At 30.6% G+C, this 20,452-nt stretch overlaps 1 protein-coding gene across 1 annotated transcript in view; it reads right to left on the minus strand.

The window, feature by feature from the left end:
• Positions 1 to 2,675: 2,675 nt before the first annotated feature.
• The window catches only part of LOC129224777 (palmitoyltransferase ZDHHC1-like), a 37,501-nt gene continuing 19,724 nt past the window's right edge, over positions 2,676 to 20,452 (minus strand). Inside the window, 6 exon segments of the mRNA XM_054859324.1 lie at positions 2,676 to 3,597; positions 7,960 to 8,074; positions 11,299 to 11,483; positions 16,359 to 16,461; positions 17,737 to 17,882; positions 19,754 to 19,882. Coding sequence (XP_054715299.1) covers positions 2,696 to 3,597; positions 7,960 to 8,074; positions 11,299 to 11,483; positions 16,359 to 16,461; positions 17,737 to 17,882; positions 19,754 to 19,882 — 1,580 coding nt within the window. The 3' untranslated portion in view covers positions 2,676 to 2,695.

The following is a 20,452-nucleotide window of genomic DNA, read 5'->3' on the forward strand; positions in this document are numbered from 1 at the left end:
AATACTAACTAATTTCTTCATCAGATACCACCTTCATAGCAAAATTGACCTGAGGGACCTGATAGCTCAAGACTGCAATGGTGAATTTCCCACCTTTTAGCCTCAGGGTTGCCATAAAGTGGAGAAGTTATATGTACTTTTCACATCAGGGATTGGGTCTGGGGTAAAAGACAGCAAGCCTAACCCCTAGAAAATGTAGGAAGATTTACAATATTTTCTTTTTTGTTAAATGATTTTCTAAACATTGATTCATCAGTGCAAACATCACACTTGCTAAGTGTCATGGTCATGAGTCAGCTTTTCTGGGTGCAGATTTTTTTGCTACAGATTGTGAGCATATTGTCGTCTCAAGAGCAACAGTAAAATATCTTACTGTTATTCTCAAGATTAGATATCTTACTGTTGCTCTGAGGCGACTATGAATGTTACTCTTTGAGATAGATCAAGGTAAATTTTATGTTTTTTGCTGGAATAAACCAAAAGTGTTTTAAGCTGGTATTTTATTAAATTCAATCATGATCAAGTTACAAAAAAAAGATGGTTAGGATTAAACATTTAAATTTATAAAGTCAACGTTTACCTTTTTAAAAGTCTAATTCACCTGTAAAAATGACACAAATTAACTTTAATTAATGTTATAATTTATACGGTTTCCTAACTAATTTCAAGAATGAATATTTGTGCAGTTTTCAAGTATAGTGATTTTTTTTTTTTTTTTGTACAAGTAAAGTAGAATGATAAAGGGAGTTTTGCTTATGTTTGTAGGGGCTTAAAAACTGAATTATACAACTTCCAGTCTAAAATACAAATCCCTTAATAAGCCTGAAGCTTTATTTTCAGTTAGTAGCCTGATATTCTTTTAGCATTAGATTAAAAGATTGCTGAAGAGATAAATAATAGCTTCTTGAAAAGATATTTCTTCATATTAGTATATTATTTTTAGAAAGAGAATTTGAGAGAGAATAAACTTCATATACTTGAGCTCAGAGAGTAAAATAATTGATTTCTGAGTGAACACTAAAAAAAAATCTTTTTGCAGTGATTTAAACACAAAACAAAACAGAATCAATAAATATCCAAACAATTTCTACTTATTGTGTTCAACTAATTATATAAAAGAAATAGGAATGCTTTCAAAACATGTAAAGCAAAATGAAATCATTTGAAGAAAGTAATATCATTATTACAGTGTAGTTCATGCAAAAAACTTTTGCAATGATAGCTCTCAGGGCCGTATACAAGGGGGGGGGGGGGTCTTAGGGTTCAACCCCTCCCCCCTCCAAAAAGTTTCTTTTGACATTTAAATGTTCGTTTTAATGTCTTTCATATGTATTTTAATTGCATAAAATGCTTTCATAACAGATAACCTGACGACTCGAACATTAGCGCAAAGCTCCACATGAAAGTTTTTAAACCCTCCCCAAAATTATTTTCCGGTTACGGCCCTGATAGTTCTAAATGATTTTTTTATAATACTTTAAAAACAAATTAAATATTCAATTTTGATAAATTTCATTTTTTGGACTGTAGTTAGCAAAGTTGATTAACATAATTAAATAACAAATACATATAAATGAATAGCCATTTGACTGCATGATTTCATAGGCATGTTTCTAGTGATATCAAGTTTTTTAGTAGCAACTTTCATATTTCGAAATATTTTGAGACAGTTAGTACATGCTAGTAATACAAGTTTTGTTTTTTAAACTTTATGTAATGAGTGTATTAATTCTTTGCAGCAAGGATGCGTACACTCAACCCTTAAACTGTGCAGACCAGCCTTAATAAAATGGTCCACTGCCCGGATGGTCAAAATACAAGTACATAAGTTAGTGAAAATTAACATAATAGATAATGTAATCAAATTTAGAAAGCTTACTGGTTTTCATACAACTATACAAAATGCTTTTTTTATATATGGCATATTTCTCATACATATAAAAATTAATTAATAAATAAATGCTTGTATAACAATAATTCAATTTATCACATTTAGTAACTACAATGACTAGATTGGTGAGTTCTGAGAAATATGGATAAAAATATAAAAGCTTAATAAATAAAAATTATAATCTCTTGTACACTTTAAAAACTTAACAAATCTTTTAAATATGTATAATACAAAAAGTAAGTATTTTTACAATATCACATATCGCGTCATTTGAGAAACAAAAATGTTTTACAACAACATATTAGCTACAATATGCAAAAAATATGATATTCTGAGCATGAAAACACTTCAGGAAATCGTTGTCCAGTATAAAAATATATCTTTTTCAGGATAGAAAAACAAATGTTTAGCTAATAAAAGTTTTGGCATCATTTGCCTTAGTTATTCTTGTAACATGCAAACTATGTAATAAAAAAAACCATTCAACATTTAAAAGCTTCACTTCTCCATAAAACAATATTTCAATTAGTCCAGCAACTTGATAACAACATCCTATTTATTACAGACAGACAACTGATTAGTTCAACTTAGACCTAGCGGGGCTGTCCTTGTGATTTAAAATGCCAATGATTAATAATTTTGTAACTGAATATTGGTAAACTCAAAATTTGAGAAGTTTTAAAATTAGTTCTTGACATTACCAATGAATATTATTAATACAAAACAAATATGAGGAAAAAAAGGTCTAACAAAAGAAATCAAACTTAAACTATACAACGATTTCCTGAATAAAATGTAAAAGTATTAGGCATGAAATGCTTTGGGTGGTTTGGAACCAACAGGTCTAGTTCTCTTACGACTTTCTGGATGAACAGAATTCGAACATGGCAAGACAATATGGTTTGGAACAGAAAAGTGGTTATATTTTCTTTTTAACCCAAATGGAATGCCAGGTATTCTAAACGAGTCTTCCGGTTCACCTACACAAAAAACCGCCGTTGCCGATACTCCAGCTTTCGGAGAATGTTCTGTCCACGTTTTTGGAATATTGTTGCAACCCCTTAACATCCACAATTCATGATCCTCGGACAATCTTCTCTGCAGCTTAGTTATTTTAGAAGCAGATTTCAATTCATCTTCCGAGCAACACCTTGTCAAAGGATCGTGCGAAATATTTTTGAGACGTTCATTCTCCTGCATGCTACAACTCCTGCGGAATGACACGATGCCATCACGGACCTGACAACCGTTTCTAGGGGCATAAGCCCACACTTCTCCATTGATTAATGGATCACTCCTATCATAACTTTCAATCTCCTGAGAATTAGAAATATTGTGGTTGCTTTCAAAGTCCATTTGTGGAATGATACACACTTCATGAACTCTATTGTCATCATCTATGGGAATGTTGTTGTTGTCCTCTTCAACTTCATCCAGTTGATCTTTGGAAAGGAATAAATTACTTAGGCTCCCACTGTCTTCGCGGTTCCCAAGTCCCGAGCTGCCTGCAGATTCAATTTGAACAATATAAGTTGTTGATGAAGCTGTTTGCTCTTCTTCGCTTTCCTCTAGTGTATGAAGAGACTGTTCAGAAACAGATCTGTGCTTCCAACTAACAATCGCAGAACCAGACGATATTTCCGATTCTAATATTGGTGACAATAAGGGGGCAGGAGATGGACTACGGTGGTGTCTTCTAGATGCACCTAATTTAAATGATGAAAAAAAAAAAATTAAACCTATAACTTGATATCAAAGAGAAAGCTTTTTTGACATAAAGAAAAAAAAGAACTTGGAAATGGTTTAGTTCAACATTGTGAGGGAATTTTCCCCTAAAAACTTCTGAAGAGTCACATTAATGGAAATGAACATTTTTAGTAAAGCAAAACACTACAATATAAATATGTATTAACTTCAGTTTCTGAAATTATACATTTTAGTCCTAACAAAAAATTGATAAAAAGAAAACATAAAAAGATGTATATATCTTTATTTATACAGGAAGATAGCAAAAATTAGACAAGCAATTTTGATATATTATACAAAAGAATACTAACTTGAGCAACAAATTAAAAATATTGTGGATAATACATCAAAATTTTAAAATTTACTAACATTACCAAAAAAAAAAAACTCATAGTTTAAAAACGTAAAATTTGAAATATTTCTAAAACAGCTTTCAACTTTATAGATGATCCTCTAAAATGCATAACTCTTTGAAATATATGAAATTTGCCTTAGTGTTATAATAAGTCATTTGTCATGCACAACTTTTACACTACATTGGTTGTTGATTCATTTAGTCAAGTACAAAAATTTGTCAGGTAATTTTTGATCTCGTAATGATAGTACACTGACGAGATAAATGAAAAACCTTACGTGCATCTAGGTCTTTTATTGCAAAACTATTTGCACCATGTTCTTTGTTTTTGCAGCTTTAATTGCTGACTTTTGGAACTAGATTCTTTCATTTGGAAGGAAATCAGAAAACATTCTCAAAAGTTACGTATTAATATATTAAGTGATATATATTAATTCAAAATATAAGGAATGAATTAATCCAGGCAAAAAATAACAAAATGATCAATGATTTCATAGTTTTTTACATTGTTGAAAAAATGTTTTACTTTCAGTGAAATTTTATTGATCACCTACTATTTATTACTAATCCAGGCAAAAAATAACAAAATGATTAATGATTTCATAATTTTTATATTGTTGAAAAATATTTTACTCTCAGTGAATTTTTATTAATCACATGGTAATTATTACTAATGAGCAATATAAGACTCATGTTGTAAAATTAATGTAATCACTTCTTATGATTCAAATACTTTTATATCTTTTTCTTTTTTTTTAATTTTGTAATTATTAGAGGATGAAAATTTTCTCCCCTTTTATTTGCACCACGTAGCCCAGGGGCGTGCTTAGAGTTTTAGCAGCTCTGTGCAAAATTTGTTTTAATAGTTGAAAAATAGCCATTTTTGTTAATTATTTATTCTCTCCTAAAACATAACACATTTAATTATCACACACTACAATCCACACCAACCCCAGCACATAAAAATCGAAAGAAAAGAAGAAAAGAAACAAACGCAACAAAATTTGCTGAAAATGGAAAATTTTTTTGTAAAAAGAAAATTCTGATGAAAAATAAATAATGATATACACAGGGTTCATACTCTATTTGGATGAAAAAATTCCATGACTTTTCCAAGACTTTTTCATGACCTCATTACAAGAAGAGAATAGCACTATTTGATCTCAAACTTGCTAATTTTTGGAAATGAGCATTAGCAAAACGTTTACATGGAATGCTATGGCCTCATTGAAGCACTTACTCATAATGGAAAAAATATAAGTGAACACTTAAAAAACTAAACTATTCTTATTTGTCTTCATCATAAATTTAAGCAAAGTAAAAATGCAGTGAAACGAATATAATGATGCTTAATTTTTTTTTTCTTTTATAAACAGGCAGAATGATATTGAATGGGACAAAGGTTGAATGAGTCATCACTAAGTTTCAATAAATTTGCTTCAAAAGTTGCCTTTTAAAGTCAACAGTGCATTTAATCATCCACGAAACTTGACAGTATTTTGGTTCTTTAAAGTAAAGCCACATAGTTTAGTTTTTTGTTTCTAAACCAGACCTTTTTTTGAAAAAAACCATTCAGTAATGAATCAACCTTCTGATTCAAAAGTATACTTGTTTTGTTCACTTATTTGTACATTTTGAAATGCATATAAATTAATAGGTTCAGAAATTCCAGAACACGTTTAATTCCCAACATTGAACGTAGCAGTGGGTCGCATGGATTAGTTTTGCAGGTCGTATGTTGAGCACTACTGTTTTAGAGTATTAGAATTCCTCTTTTTCTGTATTCTATCGCCTGACTAAAGATCTTTATTTTCTAAAACCTTCAACAAATTAAGATAAACTCTGATAAATTTAATAATAAAGTTCCTACGAGTGATGGAATCGAACTCCGATGCAATTGAATAGCTTTTTTGGAGTGGGCGGGACAAAACTAGGAACGTAAATTTTGCTACTACAGAATATGAAACATAAGAAGTGTTGAAAATAAAAGTAAATTCAAAATAAGTGATGTCTAAGCAGTAAAATCACATCGCAAAAAAAGGCAAGCGGCTGCGACAGAAGTGGATGCAATGAGATTTCAAAATTCAGATTTGATTTTCGGATCGTTCAATTTTCCACTTTTAATAGCTTTTATGTGCTATACTGTTAAATCATTCAAGATTTCTAATGCTCCTTCAGTCACTGTTACTTTCTCTTTGTCCAGGACATTTTTCCATGACTTGAAATTAATGTCCATGACTTTCAGTGAAAATTTCAATTTTCTATGACTTTTCCAGGTCTGAAATTTGTTTATTTTTTTTCCATGACTTTCCAGGATTTCCATGACCCGTACAAACCCTGTATACATTTAAAAAAAAATCAACTGAAGATTAACTTTTCTAGCTTACTGAGCAGCAAATCAATCAAGTTTACAAAATCTATAAAGAAATACATAAATAATTTTCAATTGATATTAGTGCTAGAGCACTAAGATGAGCATTAGTCATAGTTGATCTTTAACACATTTTAATTAATTTAAGCTTTGAGAATGAAAGCAATTAGGTACAACATTTGATAAAACATTTTGGAAACCGTTTTTAAACAAATATTTAAGTGTACCTAGTGTTGAAGTTAAAGTTTCTGGAATAAAATTTACAAGAACTTTTAACTCTGTGTATAAATCAGTTCCATTCACATCGTCTAATTCCAACATCAAGTTATTGCATTTAGTTATTAAATCATGCTCTTCCAAATTTTTTGATGCTGGAATATTGCTAAGAAATCCAAATTTCTCGTTGAAGTCTTATTTGTTGAAAGCGTTCCTCAGTGGACATAATAACTTGATCAAGAAGAGTGTTGAAAAAATTAATGCAGTAATTTCTTTCTGGTTCATGAATTGGCTCATTATTTGACTTGTAAGAAAATTGTTTCTTTACACTCCTTCTACGAAGAAATGTCACAGGAAAAAATATTGGCTGAACTTTGCTATGACTATTTTTAGAAGTGGTCAATTCAGGAAGAGAGCTTTCCATTCATTTTTTTTAGCGGAGGGAGGAGGGAGGTTGGATTTGCATTAACACAATTTGACAGCTGTATAAGTTGTTTCGAGATTTTTATAAGGGATTTAAAAAATTGTTAAAAAATATGACATAAAATATCGTTGCAATTGTGAAGAAAATTCTTAGAATCCAAAAGAGGTGTAATAGATGAAATGAAACTTCGTATCCAAACTGCATAATTTTCAGTCGAGGGGGGGGGGGGTATGAAATAAGAAATTAAAATCTAACTTCGGAACAACGTTCGGAAAAAGATTGAAAAATGTTGACCTTTTTTTGCCTTTTCACTTACCTTTTCTACTAGCAATTATAGAAGCAAATGGCACACGGAGAAAATAAGTGTGTACTTTAAAATAAAAACAATGTTTTATATTGCCTATAAGCTAGAGTTAAAACAATGACACTGCGATGAAAAATATCAAACGTTACAAAATGATCAACAAAAATCCATAACACTAAAGGAATTTATTGCATGATAATTTACAATTTTCTTACTAAAATTTAAAAGTTAGAAATTTTTCTTGAAAGTAAAAAAAAAATGTGAAAAAAAAAAAAAAAAATATATATATATATATATATATATATAAAGACAAATTTTCTATCTCTTTTATCTTCCCAGAATACAATCGCAATCACCAAGTGGCACTATGTCATACAGAAATGTTTTATTCTCTTGTAGTATTTTAGCGGCCCCTAAACTTCAAAATATTTTTGAGGCACTGTGTGGTCGCACAGTTTGCCATCCCCTAAGTAAGGCCCTGATGTAGCCAATGCGTATGTGTAAGTATAGACAAAAGTTTAATATTCCTTCAATTCATATAGTTAGGAAGACAGGAAGTTATACTTGCAGATAACAAATGCAGTTATAAAATACAAACACAAAATAGTCACAACCAAAGAATGAGAAATTAAAACACACGAATAACTCTTACCATGAGTGTAAGAAGCATTCTGAGAGGAACCAGATTCTTGGTTTCTACTATTTGGCGAATTTTCTGCTTCTTTCTCATCAATGTCTTCAGAGCTGCTGCTTTTTGCTGGGCTCACCTAAAATATAAATCAAAAGCATTACCCAAGATTAGACCCACAAATGAAAATTTGAAGGGGGAAATTTTTCAGTTTTATTCAAACAACTTCCATTGAATGAAGTGTTCAATTTAATGAAATTCTCTACAGTCACTCAACTCAAAAGCTACTTGCTTTTGAAGAATATTATTTACTCTGCACACTGCTTTTTTTAGGGGGGGGAGGGGTGCTTAAATTGTATATTACAATTAGTGTCTCCCTTTTGTGTTGCCTCAATCAAAATGACTAAAAGAAAATGCTTGTATCATTTGTTTGAAGTAAAATTTGTTGATGATATTGATGCATAATTGACTCCTATCTTCATGGGCACTTGTCCCATATGGAATATGAAAACACCAATGGGAATGTTTTAAAATCAGAAAAAGTAATTCAACGTGAAAATGCATCATCCCCCACTTGGTGCACAGAAACTTCAAAATTTAAGAAATTTCATATTTACAGATCAGGGCCGTATCTAGTTTTGTTTCAGGAAGAGTTTTTCCAAACACATATTTCGTGAAATCTATATGAATTAAATTTGATTTCATTCATATAGTCAATTGATTTTCTCACAATAGGTAATTTAAAGCAAACGTAAAAGATGATGTATCTATTTAATGAAGAAAAAAAATCTGAAGTGTACGCCACGTAACTTCCTTGTACTCCCATTAAATAATAGATGTCTTTTTGATAATTCGAAAGACTAAAAGACTAGATGCATGTTTTCATATGCACACATTTGAAGTAATACTACTTAAATTCATATTTTTTGACAATAATAAAAATTTCTTAAATATAAGGTTTCATTTTTTTCAAATTTAAGAATTTCAAAGTTTTTGTTATTATCTACTTTTTGAATTCAGAAGGAAAACTCTGTATTGTTTTGTAAGAAGTGATATTTGCAATAACTAAGAAAAAAACTAATACTGCAGATACAGTGCTGAGTTTGTACAATTTCTCAATAATGAAAGCTTCATTTTTCAAGTGAAACTGGAAAAAAAAAAAAAAATAAAATAATATTTAAATTTTAAAAAAAGGAATAATATTTTTTTAGAAATAAAAGTATAATAAAAAGCTTTTTTTGGAATGCTTTAAAAATATTGGAGGGGGTTTGAACCCTAAAAATTTACCCCTTGTATACGACCCTGACACAGATATGACAAATGGAGTATGGTATAACTACATCTACTATGAAGCTCTGCCTTGTTGCTACTGGTTTTAAAAATTGTGCTGAATATAACCATAATGAACTGAAGTTCAGATATCAGGAGAGAGAAACACCTTAAAGGTTTGTTAGACGAGGGCCAAACCCTTTCCTCTCTTAGTGCTTAGTACTTATCGCCTCTCTTGGTACTTGGTAGATTAGCAAGCACCAAGTGAGGCGATGTTTGAAGGGGGACAGAAAAATGAGTTACATTACACAAAAATCAAGAAGAAACTAATCATGAACAGAAAAACCAATGTAATTAAATAATTGCTGTAACAATGCTCAAAATTCCAATTAAAAATAACTTCAAGGTTGAAGAAAATTCTAATTTTTAGTGGTCTAATGTTTCAGAGAATCTGAAAAGTTATTTTAATGGTTCAAGTGAAACAAGTGGCACATTTTATGAAAAAAGAAAAGTGTGACAGATACTGATAAAATCTGTTTTTTTATGATAAATTTATTTGAAGAGTTGTAGTAGAGTACAAAAAAATGATTCATTCCGTTCCTGCATAACTTTGTATAACACAAGTGTTACTTTCTTTGAGTTACAGCAAAGAGCAAACTCTCACTAATTTATATACTTCTTGCTTTGCACCTGCTTATTATCTGTCAGCACATCTGAGCTTTCCATCTTCTTTCTCAAAAATCTTCTTTGCACTATCTTTTTTTTTAGATACAATCAATACTAAATATTTCCTGTTGTGAATTCCAGCTGTACACTCAAATTTCACTTTTCTGGACATCTAGTAACCTTGTACCCTTAACTATCACAAATCAAAACAAGTGAACAGATCTTGTTTGTAAGTTGTGAAAATTCACTTGAAAGAGCATGAAAATTATTTTAATAAAAACAATAAAAAAAGTTAAACATTGCCCTACATTGTTAGAGCCCCAGCGATGCATTTATTAAAAGAAAATATGACAAAGTTATATCGCAGAAACTGAATTGCAGATTACTGAAAAGAAAAGAAAAGATAAAGAAACATTGTTAGAGACCCAAGTTGAAAGAAAAATATATCACAATGTTAATCACACAAAATTTGCAGGCTGCAAATTTTGAGCGATTCAACATAGTTATATTTTCTGTTACTTTTCTACACCATAGATAATTTCTTTCTCACACATTTATTTTTAATTCTAGTAAAATATAACTGAAATGCTTTTCGTGTAGGTAGGCTCATAAGTAATACTTCTAGTTTTTGTTGTATCTATGGATTGGTATACAGCAGGAACGTTCTCCGCCTTTTTAAATCAAGTGTTTTTAAGTTATTGTCTCCATTTGTTCATGAATTATTGAGTCTAGTAGTTTTTACCTTGTGAATGTAATTTTATACATGGTGTCAAATTTTATACATGGTGATCTCACGCAGCATTTTTACAACAGGGCTAGAAATTTTGAGGACAAATGCCTCGTATAGATCAGCAAGTTTCTATTAATACGAAATTGATGATTTATTTAAAAATATAAATAGTTTGTGATAGCTAAAATATATAGTTCAAAATTTGATTCTTGAAGGCAAACGGCACATGAACTTTTTGTATTAAGTACAGTCGGTTGCCCAGGAGAAATGCTAACTTTTTAAATTTTATAGTCTCATACAAAAACAAGAGCGCCCATATGCAATATTTTAAGGTGTTGCTCAGATATTTTCCCCATGGTTTAGCACGATATTTTCCCCATAGAAACCGATTTCAGTACAGATTAGAGTTATTAAAATTTAATATTTTTAATAACTTATTCATTAATTGCTGGAGAAGAAATGTTTTTACACTTTTGCAAAGACAAAAGTGCTAAAAGCAAGGAAGTTCTAATTTTAAAGGGTGGGAGGGGCTTGAGCCCCCACATGCCCCCCCCCCCCCCATATGGGCGCTCTTGTACAAAAATAAATGCCCACTATCCTTTGCAGAAAAACTAACAAAAAATTACCAGAAAAACTTTAACTATACACTTCAGAAAAAAATCTATACAATAATTCATAACATTCACACTTGCAAGTACCTCAACTTTTGTATTTCTGTTTTTAGAATTTTTCTGCTGCATATGAATAGGTTCTAAGTAATGTCGTCTTCGATGTGGACTTCCAATGTATACGTTTCCAACATAACTTTCCAGCGAGCATTCTTCTTCTTCATTGGTAACTACACATTTGTTTTCTGTGACGGCAGGCATACCAGGTTTATTACCTTCAGAATTCCTAAAATTTACAAAGTAATTTATTAGTTATTTACTTCATGACACTTGATACAGAAGTTAAGACACCATCGACAATAATGCTCAGAAAAAGATGGTGATTATGTATAAAAATAAAGAAACAATTTTTCTTTCTTATGATGCAAATTTTAAGAGAATAGACAGTGCTGTACACACTATATATCCGAAAATATTGGGACACTTTCAAAAATTCCCATTTTTATGGATTTCACGAGAAATAAAAGACCAATTGCTCTGTAATATTTTTCACATAAAAGGTATACTTTACCCGCCATTTTCCAATAAAAATTAAGTCTACTATTCATTTAGGGGACGAGCAACAAACTGAGGAAACAAAAAAAGGTTTTTGATCATTTTTCATTGTAAATAGCTGGGAATAAACATTAAATTTCAGAAATAAGTTAAAAACCTATCTAGAATTTATTTTTATATTTTTGTGAAAGTATCTCTTATACCCACGGAGAAATAAGCCTTTCTTTCAAAAATACAAATTTGTTTTGAAAGTTTTTGGCTCATATCACGCAGAGTTTTCCGTCAAAAGTTACTTAATTTTCAGAATATTTGACAGCATATTAGAGAAACATAATAATAAAATTTGAAGTTAAAATATGGAAAATTTAATGAAATATGAACATTTAAATCAATTAATTTTTCACTGCACATCCACGAAAGATAGCAATTAATAACCTTCATAATTGGAAGCCCAGATATATCCTACATTTCATTAAAAAAAATCCACTATGATATCTTTAAAATCTAAACAGTTAACAGCGATCTAATGAGCCGAATTTTAATAATTCTTGGCTAGACGACAAATCATGAGGGATCGTTCGTAAATAATCTGTTCTTATCATGAATCACTCTGCAACGATAGCAGGAAGTGTTGCCAGTTTGCGAACAACCCCTTACCATTTGACGCCTATCCAAGAATTATAGAAATTTGGCTCATTAGATCACATAACTTGTTACACATTTTAAATATATTGAAGTGGAATATTTTTTGTGAGTTGTAGGATATATCTGAGGTTTGGATTATAAATGTTATAAATTGCTATCTTTCTTGCAGGCGTAGTGAAAAATTAATTGCTTTAAACGATCATATTTCATTATATTTTTGATATTTTAACTTCAAATTTTATTATTATGTTTCTCTAATATGCTGTCAAATATTCTGAAAGTTTAGTAATGTTTGACGAAAAACTCTGCGTGATATGAGCCAAAAACCTTCAAAAACAATTTGCATTTTTGAAAGAAATGCTTATGTCTCCGCAGGTATAACAGATAATTTCACGAAAATATAAAAATAAATTTTTGATAGCTTTTTAACTTATTTCTGAAATTTATAGCTTATTCCCAGCTATTTACAATGAAAAAGATCAAAAACCTTTTTTTATTACCTGAATTTGTTGCTGGTCCTCAAAATGAATAGCAGACTTAATTGTTATTGGAAAATGACAGCTAGATCATACTTTTTGTGTGAACAAAATTACAGAGCAATTGGTCTTTAATTTCTCAAAAAATCTGTAAAAACGAGAATTTTTGAAATTACCTGAATATTTTTGGTCATATAGTGTATTTGTCAAATTGATGGGAACCTTACTTTTGGATCGACTCTTATATGTCAAATATTTTCTATATACCCTATACTATTTGTGAACTATTTGATATCTTAATAAATTCAAGATATCTGATAGGAATTTAATAAATATTCAGAGAAGAGATTTATTATCTTCTTTCCCATGTTGGCTACTTGAAACTTTGTTTTCAAAGAATTGAAAATCATATTATAGAGCATGATCAAAATTAGCATCAGTAAATGACTATTGTAATAAAAAAACATTTGACAAAGATGCAGCAATAATTATATTGATTCAAAACTTTAACCTAAATTAAGGGAATAAAGTTGTACTAGAATGATTAAGCATGGGTACATTGCTAGTAAAAACATGACAATTCACACAAATGAAAAGTAAAAAAATGACATCAGTATATCAGTACTAAACAATGTGAATAAGTTTAGTGTTGCAATGTGTTAACGCCAAATTCCTCAAAATACTACGTTTCAGTGAGTACAATGACTAATACACTTATATGTTTTCTTTAAAACTCCAAACATGCTAATATGCTAAAAAAAGGGAATAAAGTTTTCTCTAATTTTGCCCAATTGAAAACGTTTATTGAAAATTCCGCACAAGTGTTCAAGGTCTTGACCAGGGGGGGGGGGGGTAACAGATTGAAGAAAATGAACATTTGACTTAAATTAACTTCAATGTTAAAAGTTTGAAAATTTGAAAATAGTGCTTTTTTAAAAGCATTTTCTTCGAAATGTTGCTGCAATTTCTGACTGTCAACTCTTCACCGACTGAAGTAAAAATTTAATAAAATTGGTAGAAGAACTGTAGGACGGTCTTTCAATACAAAGCATCAACTATGTTAATATTGCTTTTTTTCTAAGAAGGTTGTGATAAATTTGACAATTTACAAAAAGAGAAGAATGTTGCCGTTCTATATGAAAATGCATAGTAAATATATTTCGTAATTTCATTTGCATCTGCAATAAAAACTTTTTTAGTTTACTTAGCATCATTTCAGAATATAAAACCTGATAAGAATGAGATGTTACAAAGGAATTAAAGTTTTAATACTTTTTACAATATACTGCATACTAAACAGATAACAAATTTGATTCCAAACAAGTCGCAAAATCAAGGATCATTGCAATCAATGAACTCTCTCTGCCTTGCCACTCCTTGTGGCTATTTAAGAGTCATTTTTTTTAAAAAGCTGGACACTTTTAATAGTTGATGTCTTCAATTTTCGTAAAAATTTCAGGATGTGTTAGTGGTGCTATGAAAAGAAAAAGTGAAGTTTTGTTTTTTAAAAACTGATTTGTTTGTCCTTGAGTAGGGGTCAAAGTTTAAGGTCATGAAAAAAAAGAGCTAAATATATGATTACTTTGCTTCAAAAGCAATGCGTGAATCAAGCCAATTCTTTTAAATAAGGATACTACTTGATACTAGGTACATTCTAGTATAAATATTTTGTGGACTCGCTCATGGCTTTGAGGGCAAAGAACAATAGAAAATGCAATTTTTTAAACTTTATTTACCTTGTTTGGGCCCGGATATCTGCTAAAGCTGTGAGTAACCTTCGAAAATAAGTATATGATTAACTACTTACCACAGTATAGTACTAATAAAAATATAAAATAGCTTTCGCTTCTCGGCTTTAGTAGTTAAACGGTCTTACAGTTGATGATTTTTTAAAAATGGCCAAGTCTAGAGGTCAATAACTTTGATCGCGATGGGTCAATAACTTTGGGACACAGCTGCAGTTACAGTCTGAATGGTGTAGTTTAAGGTCCAGGTTAGAAACCCATGGCAACTAATTAACTTTTTTAATTATGCGGTCTCAAAGTTGATAATTTGAAACAACAAAAGAAAGAATCAAAGTTTTAGGTCAATTACTCTATAAGCCTGAGTCAATAATTTTGAACAAGAGCTGTAAATATGCTCTATGTGGTGTAGTTTTAGACTCATGTCAGAAAATCATGAGCTCTAATCATCTTAATTAAATGGTCTCAAAAACGATGATTTCAGTATAAAAGAGCGTTTTTTCACGAGTTTATATGCTTGCTACTCAAAATCTTATGAGCTCAAACTCACATGAATACTAAAATGAATCAACTGCTAAATGTACTTGAAGCTCCCAAAATTTCATGCTTCCAGTGCAATAAAGTTTCCTGTAACCTTGACCACAACATGGCAATTCTTCTCACAAAGCTGATCCGCCATTTTGGAGCACTATATTTTAGAGTTCCTAGATCCTCAGGATTTGGATCTCGAAAGCTGAAAATTAGCATCAGGTTAGTTTCAAAGACATCTCTACGCCTCTATAAAATTTCATCCATTCGGAAATGATCCAGCGGGGACAGTTTGAAAAATCAGGTCAATTGAAGTGGAATCACTCTGCTATAAACATTATGCACATTTCACCTGCATCTTTTTTTTTTTTTATGTCTAACAAACCTGTGTGTGCTTTTTTTTTAAATGTTTTTACTTTTGAGCCAAATTTAATATATTTGTTTATTTATAAAAGTTTAATTACTAAATAGTGTATATGCTGCAGAGGATTTTCGCCCCTTCTTCTTTTTCATATTTTCCATGTATCAACCTTTGGAGAGGGAGAGAATTGAAGAGACCATGTTCACAACACACAACTAATTTATTTTCTACACGCTGAAACACTATACATGATGGCAGCCAATTTGCCCTTTTTCCCCGAATAGCGGTCAAGAGATATGCCATAAAGGTATCCCGCTATTCGGTCAGGAAGTTTTTTTTGCAGCCATGCCTTCATGACTGTCTATAGCCATATAACTCAGGCGCTCTCATGCAGCTGCGCAGTAGGCAATCGCGGAAAGCCCCATTACGCAATTATGGAGAACCCAAGTTATTAATCTTGGGATCCCTGTCAAGTGTTAGGCAATGTAACCGCGTGGAGCATATAATTTCTTACATATGCAAAGCTTTTTTTTTCTTCACTTTCCCAATAAAGGTTTTCTTGTTTGGGAAGACAACTATTACACTTTTTAATGTTTCCAAACTACAGTTAAAAATTTACTTCTGAGTTGAAAAAAAAAGCAGGATTAAACTTTATTCAGGGGAAGAATTTAAAAAGAAATCAGTAAAATAAAATTGAAACATTAAATTTTATTTCAATGATTCCTTTCACAGATGCTAAATCACATAAAATGAAGCAGTAAAAATATATGGTTATTACTGCTTGATTTTATGTCATCTGGCAAATATCCCCTAGTTCAATTTAGTTTGCATTTACCAATAAACAGTTAGCAACTCACTTTGGAAGATCATGCGTCTGCAATTCCCATTCTTCTACTTCATCATTTTTAGCACTATTTTCTTGTGACTTAGGTGATATTTGATTGGCCTAAAAAAGAAAAGGGCAAGTTTTTATTATACTGCATTTAATTCTTTATTTCATTTTGCTAGTTAATTTTTGGGAAAAACTGAATTATGGAAAAATACATTTAGAATTTTTTTTTTCTTGAGCATTGTCTTTTTTCATGATAATGTGTGAAGCAAACTTATTAACTATTTGAGGATTACGCTTATTGAACGGTTTTCAGTTCAGAAAAAAGAAAAACTGTTTTGAATCCCATATTTCACTTTAGGCAGGCTCGGTATTGATATCTGTTTGGAAATAAACATTAATACAATGAAAACTTGATTAAATCTTTCCTGATTTATAAGTTGTATTTTTTTAAGCCATTTGGCATCACTTAAGACTATTTTGGTTCACATTCAATGAGCTAAATGGGTGCAGATATTACATGACAACTTGAGAAAACCAGCTTTAAAATTTTTAGAACACTCTTTTCTTTTACTTTACACAAGTTAATAATTGCACAAATGTTGAACTGCTGATGAAAGTAAGGTGTCGCAATTTTTGAATTTTTCCTGCTGGTAATTTCACTTTTATTTCGATCCTTTATTCCAAATCAACTTTCAGATATCATTTACGTTTACTTGAAGGTCTGGCAAAAATGGAAAGCCTTATATGGTTCATATTTTCATCCTGTTTGTGTGTGTGGGGGGGGGGGGGGGGGAGGGGGTACAGTATATGTTTTGTAAGGATTTTGTTCTCTGATGTGAGGGTTTGAAATTTTACAGTTGTTGTTGAAACAAGATCTCTTCATTACTTTTAAAGCATAAGTTCCAAAGAAATTATTGGTTCAAGGTCCAAGAATAGACAGGTAGTATTTGAACTCCATTCTGTTAAAGCATTTACTCAATGCAAGAGATTAACTAAAGTAATAACTATTTTTATTTGTTTATAGAAAGGGGAAACCGTGCAGTCAAATTTTTCAACTTTCAATCTGTATTTAAAATTTTACTACATTAAAATAACATATTTCTCAATAAATCAAGCATTTTCTCAGTTTCCCATTAATATAAACTGAAAAACTTGAAAATAATAATGAAAATAGTCGAGTAAACCAAACTTTTAATAATTAATTAACAAGCAAGCATAAAACAAGTATTTGGTAAATAAATTTCGCAAAATTTATGATCAAAATCATTTCACGGGCTACTTGGGGACAAAATGCATATATTTTATGAAAGTTGTAATTTTTCTAACAATTGAATCTTCTGGTAATAGTTTGTTTAAGTCAGACTTTGAGCAACTGAAATGTATTCTCACCTTTTTAGTTTTTATGTGCTGCAAGAAATGAAAATGACAGTTGAAGTTTGGCTTCAGTTTTCTTTTGCTTTCAGTCCTTACGCTTGATGATGAAGGAGGATCACGCTTTTGAACAATGTAGTCATAAGTAGAAAAGTTTTGGCACACTGGAAGAATAAATAAATAAATAAATAAAAGCACTTACTCTCATTCACAAATCTACATCTGAGCTTTCCTCTGTAAAAAATTTATATGCTTATGTTTTTGTTTTATTTTTTCATCATGCAGATTTGTATACCTTACAAAATGAAAAAGCAGTAGAAACAAAACAAAAAAGTAGGAGAAATATTTGTACCTTGGAATCAGACGATTGCTAGCACAAAAAGGATAATTTTCATATTCTTAAACATAAATTATAGAAAAATGATTCCACAAAATATAACATTTGTAGTTTTAAGTTAACAAGTTTTAAAAAATAATTTAAAAAGTTATTTACTTCAGCTTTACTGCTTCTTTTAAAGCTGCTAGAGTAGCTGCTTTAGCATTTTTCAAAAATATATTGACCCAATTTTGGTGTGACAAATGCCTGATTCCTTAACAGACAGTTATTCAGTCCTCTAAATTCTCACTACTGAGATAAATGCAAAAATTAAAAACTCTTGTTTGTACTCATGACAGTCAAAGGAGGAGGAAGGGGGCGGATCAAGTTAAAATGTTATTTAGATATTATTTAGTTAAAGCATGTCTTATTTATCTTTGATGGATAATTCACACACCTAGTACAACACTGCCACATTTGCAAAAAATACTTGTCGAAAAAAATCAATTTAAATGTATTGCACCTTAGCTTAAATTTTTAAAGTAACACACTGAACGTCTCAAAAATAAGGTTAATTTTTATTTTTTTTTTATTTATTTTTTTTTTTTTTTTTGTGGCTCTCTTGCATTTTAATAGAACTAATAAAAATGCAGCAGGACATGAACACAACTCAAAATCGACAATTTTTGACTAATGGCAGTGTTATGTTAGGTGTGCAAATTGCTTTTACAAAACTACTTTTAATTTGATTACTTACATTTATTTTAAACTTAATTTCAAAGACATTGAAAATTTTACTTTTTGACTATTTTTAAATTTAGAAGTTTATTATCTAAATTCATAAAACATCAATTAAGTTATTATCACAAATAAAAAAAGAACAGTGGCCTAGATTGGCATAGTTAGAACCAGTAATGTTCCCACCAATTTTTCTGAGGGTATACTCCAAGTAATCAGCTATGCACAATATGTGTATACGATATGTACGTAATATGTCATAATATGAAAATTTTTGAAGCAAGAAGGTATACGCTATATGTCTAAAAGGCGTTTGAGAGCATATGGCGTATACCCTATGGGAACACCACTGGTTAGAACAGTGGCGCAGGAAGAGCCTGGTCTTCGGGTCTGGATCCCCTTTTGATGTTCAAAATTAAATTCACATATTGAACATTAAGATTATTCTCTCATTTTAAAAAGATGTTTTTTACCATCCAATTGATTTTGTGTTTGTGTGATCGTCTATGAAAAATTAAAGTTATTTTCAGATCGCTTGTTGGCTACTTTTAGCCTGGACATCCCCTTCCTCCCTACCCCTGCTTGAGGAAGAGTCTTGCTACTATTCCATTTGGGAAAAATAAAAGATGGGATTAATTTAATGCATTTTTTTCCTTCAAAATAAACATTACCTCACACTCTTCAAGCAGATATAAACTGAACATTGTTCCATTCTTGTCATAGTAAATAAATTTAATGAAATTCTTACCAACTGCTTTGCCAATGTTAGAAAAATAATAGATTCTTGATCCAAGTGAACAAGATCCACTGATCGAGAAAAAGAGAAGAAATATAAATACAAGTATTACATCTTTCCTAGTGATTTTGAATAATACTCCCAAGACATAAAGAGTATTGACCTGCAGTTAAAAATCTTTAAAGTTAAACTTGGATAAACACGATTTCAAGAAGAAGAAGAAAAGAAATGCTATTAAAACTTACTTAGAAATATATGAAATCCTAATAGATGACCAAGGAGAGCTATTGCAAGTAATGATAATGCTAATGTCAGAAAGACGAAACCAAGCCACACAGAACCTCGAACTTCAAAACATAGAATAACAACAGTTCCTGCAGAGAAAATACATGTGAGAAAATGTTTCCACAACTCTTAACTTTTGCAGTGAGAGGGGGTGGGGGGTGGGAAGCAATGCCTAGGGGTGCTACGAAGCCCCAAACTTAAATTTTTGAGTGGAGAAATTTCCTCAATTTGCTGAATGAAATTTTGAATTTTACCACATGATAAAATACGAACATACACACACACCCACATCTAAGGAAGAGACATTAGGCATCATTTTGTAATTCTATTTATAAATTCTGGGTGGAGACAGGAACTGTGAACAAAAGTTCCCTGACTTTTCCCTGATTAAGTTCACTGAATTTCCCTGATTTACGTTACCAATGATAATGGTTTCCTTTTTTTTGCCCTACTTGAAAATCATTGCATATTTAATAAAATGCAGTGTTTAAAACGTTTTAAGCTGTTAGTGAAAAATATATTTTGAAAAGTTGGTCCTTTTTTTAGTAAAAATAGTACATTAAATTATCTACAGGGAAATATTATAGGAATTCTAAAACAAATACTTTACTTCCAGTAACCAGTTAGCATAAGAATTCTATGAAATTATTAAAATCACT

Source organism: Uloborus diversus, chromosome 6 (assembly GCF_026930045.1).
Source record: "Uloborus diversus isolate 005 chromosome 6, Udiv.v.3.1, whole genome shotgun sequence".
NCBI lineage: Eukaryota > Metazoa > Arthropoda > Arachnida > Araneae > Uloboridae > Uloborus > Uloborus diversus.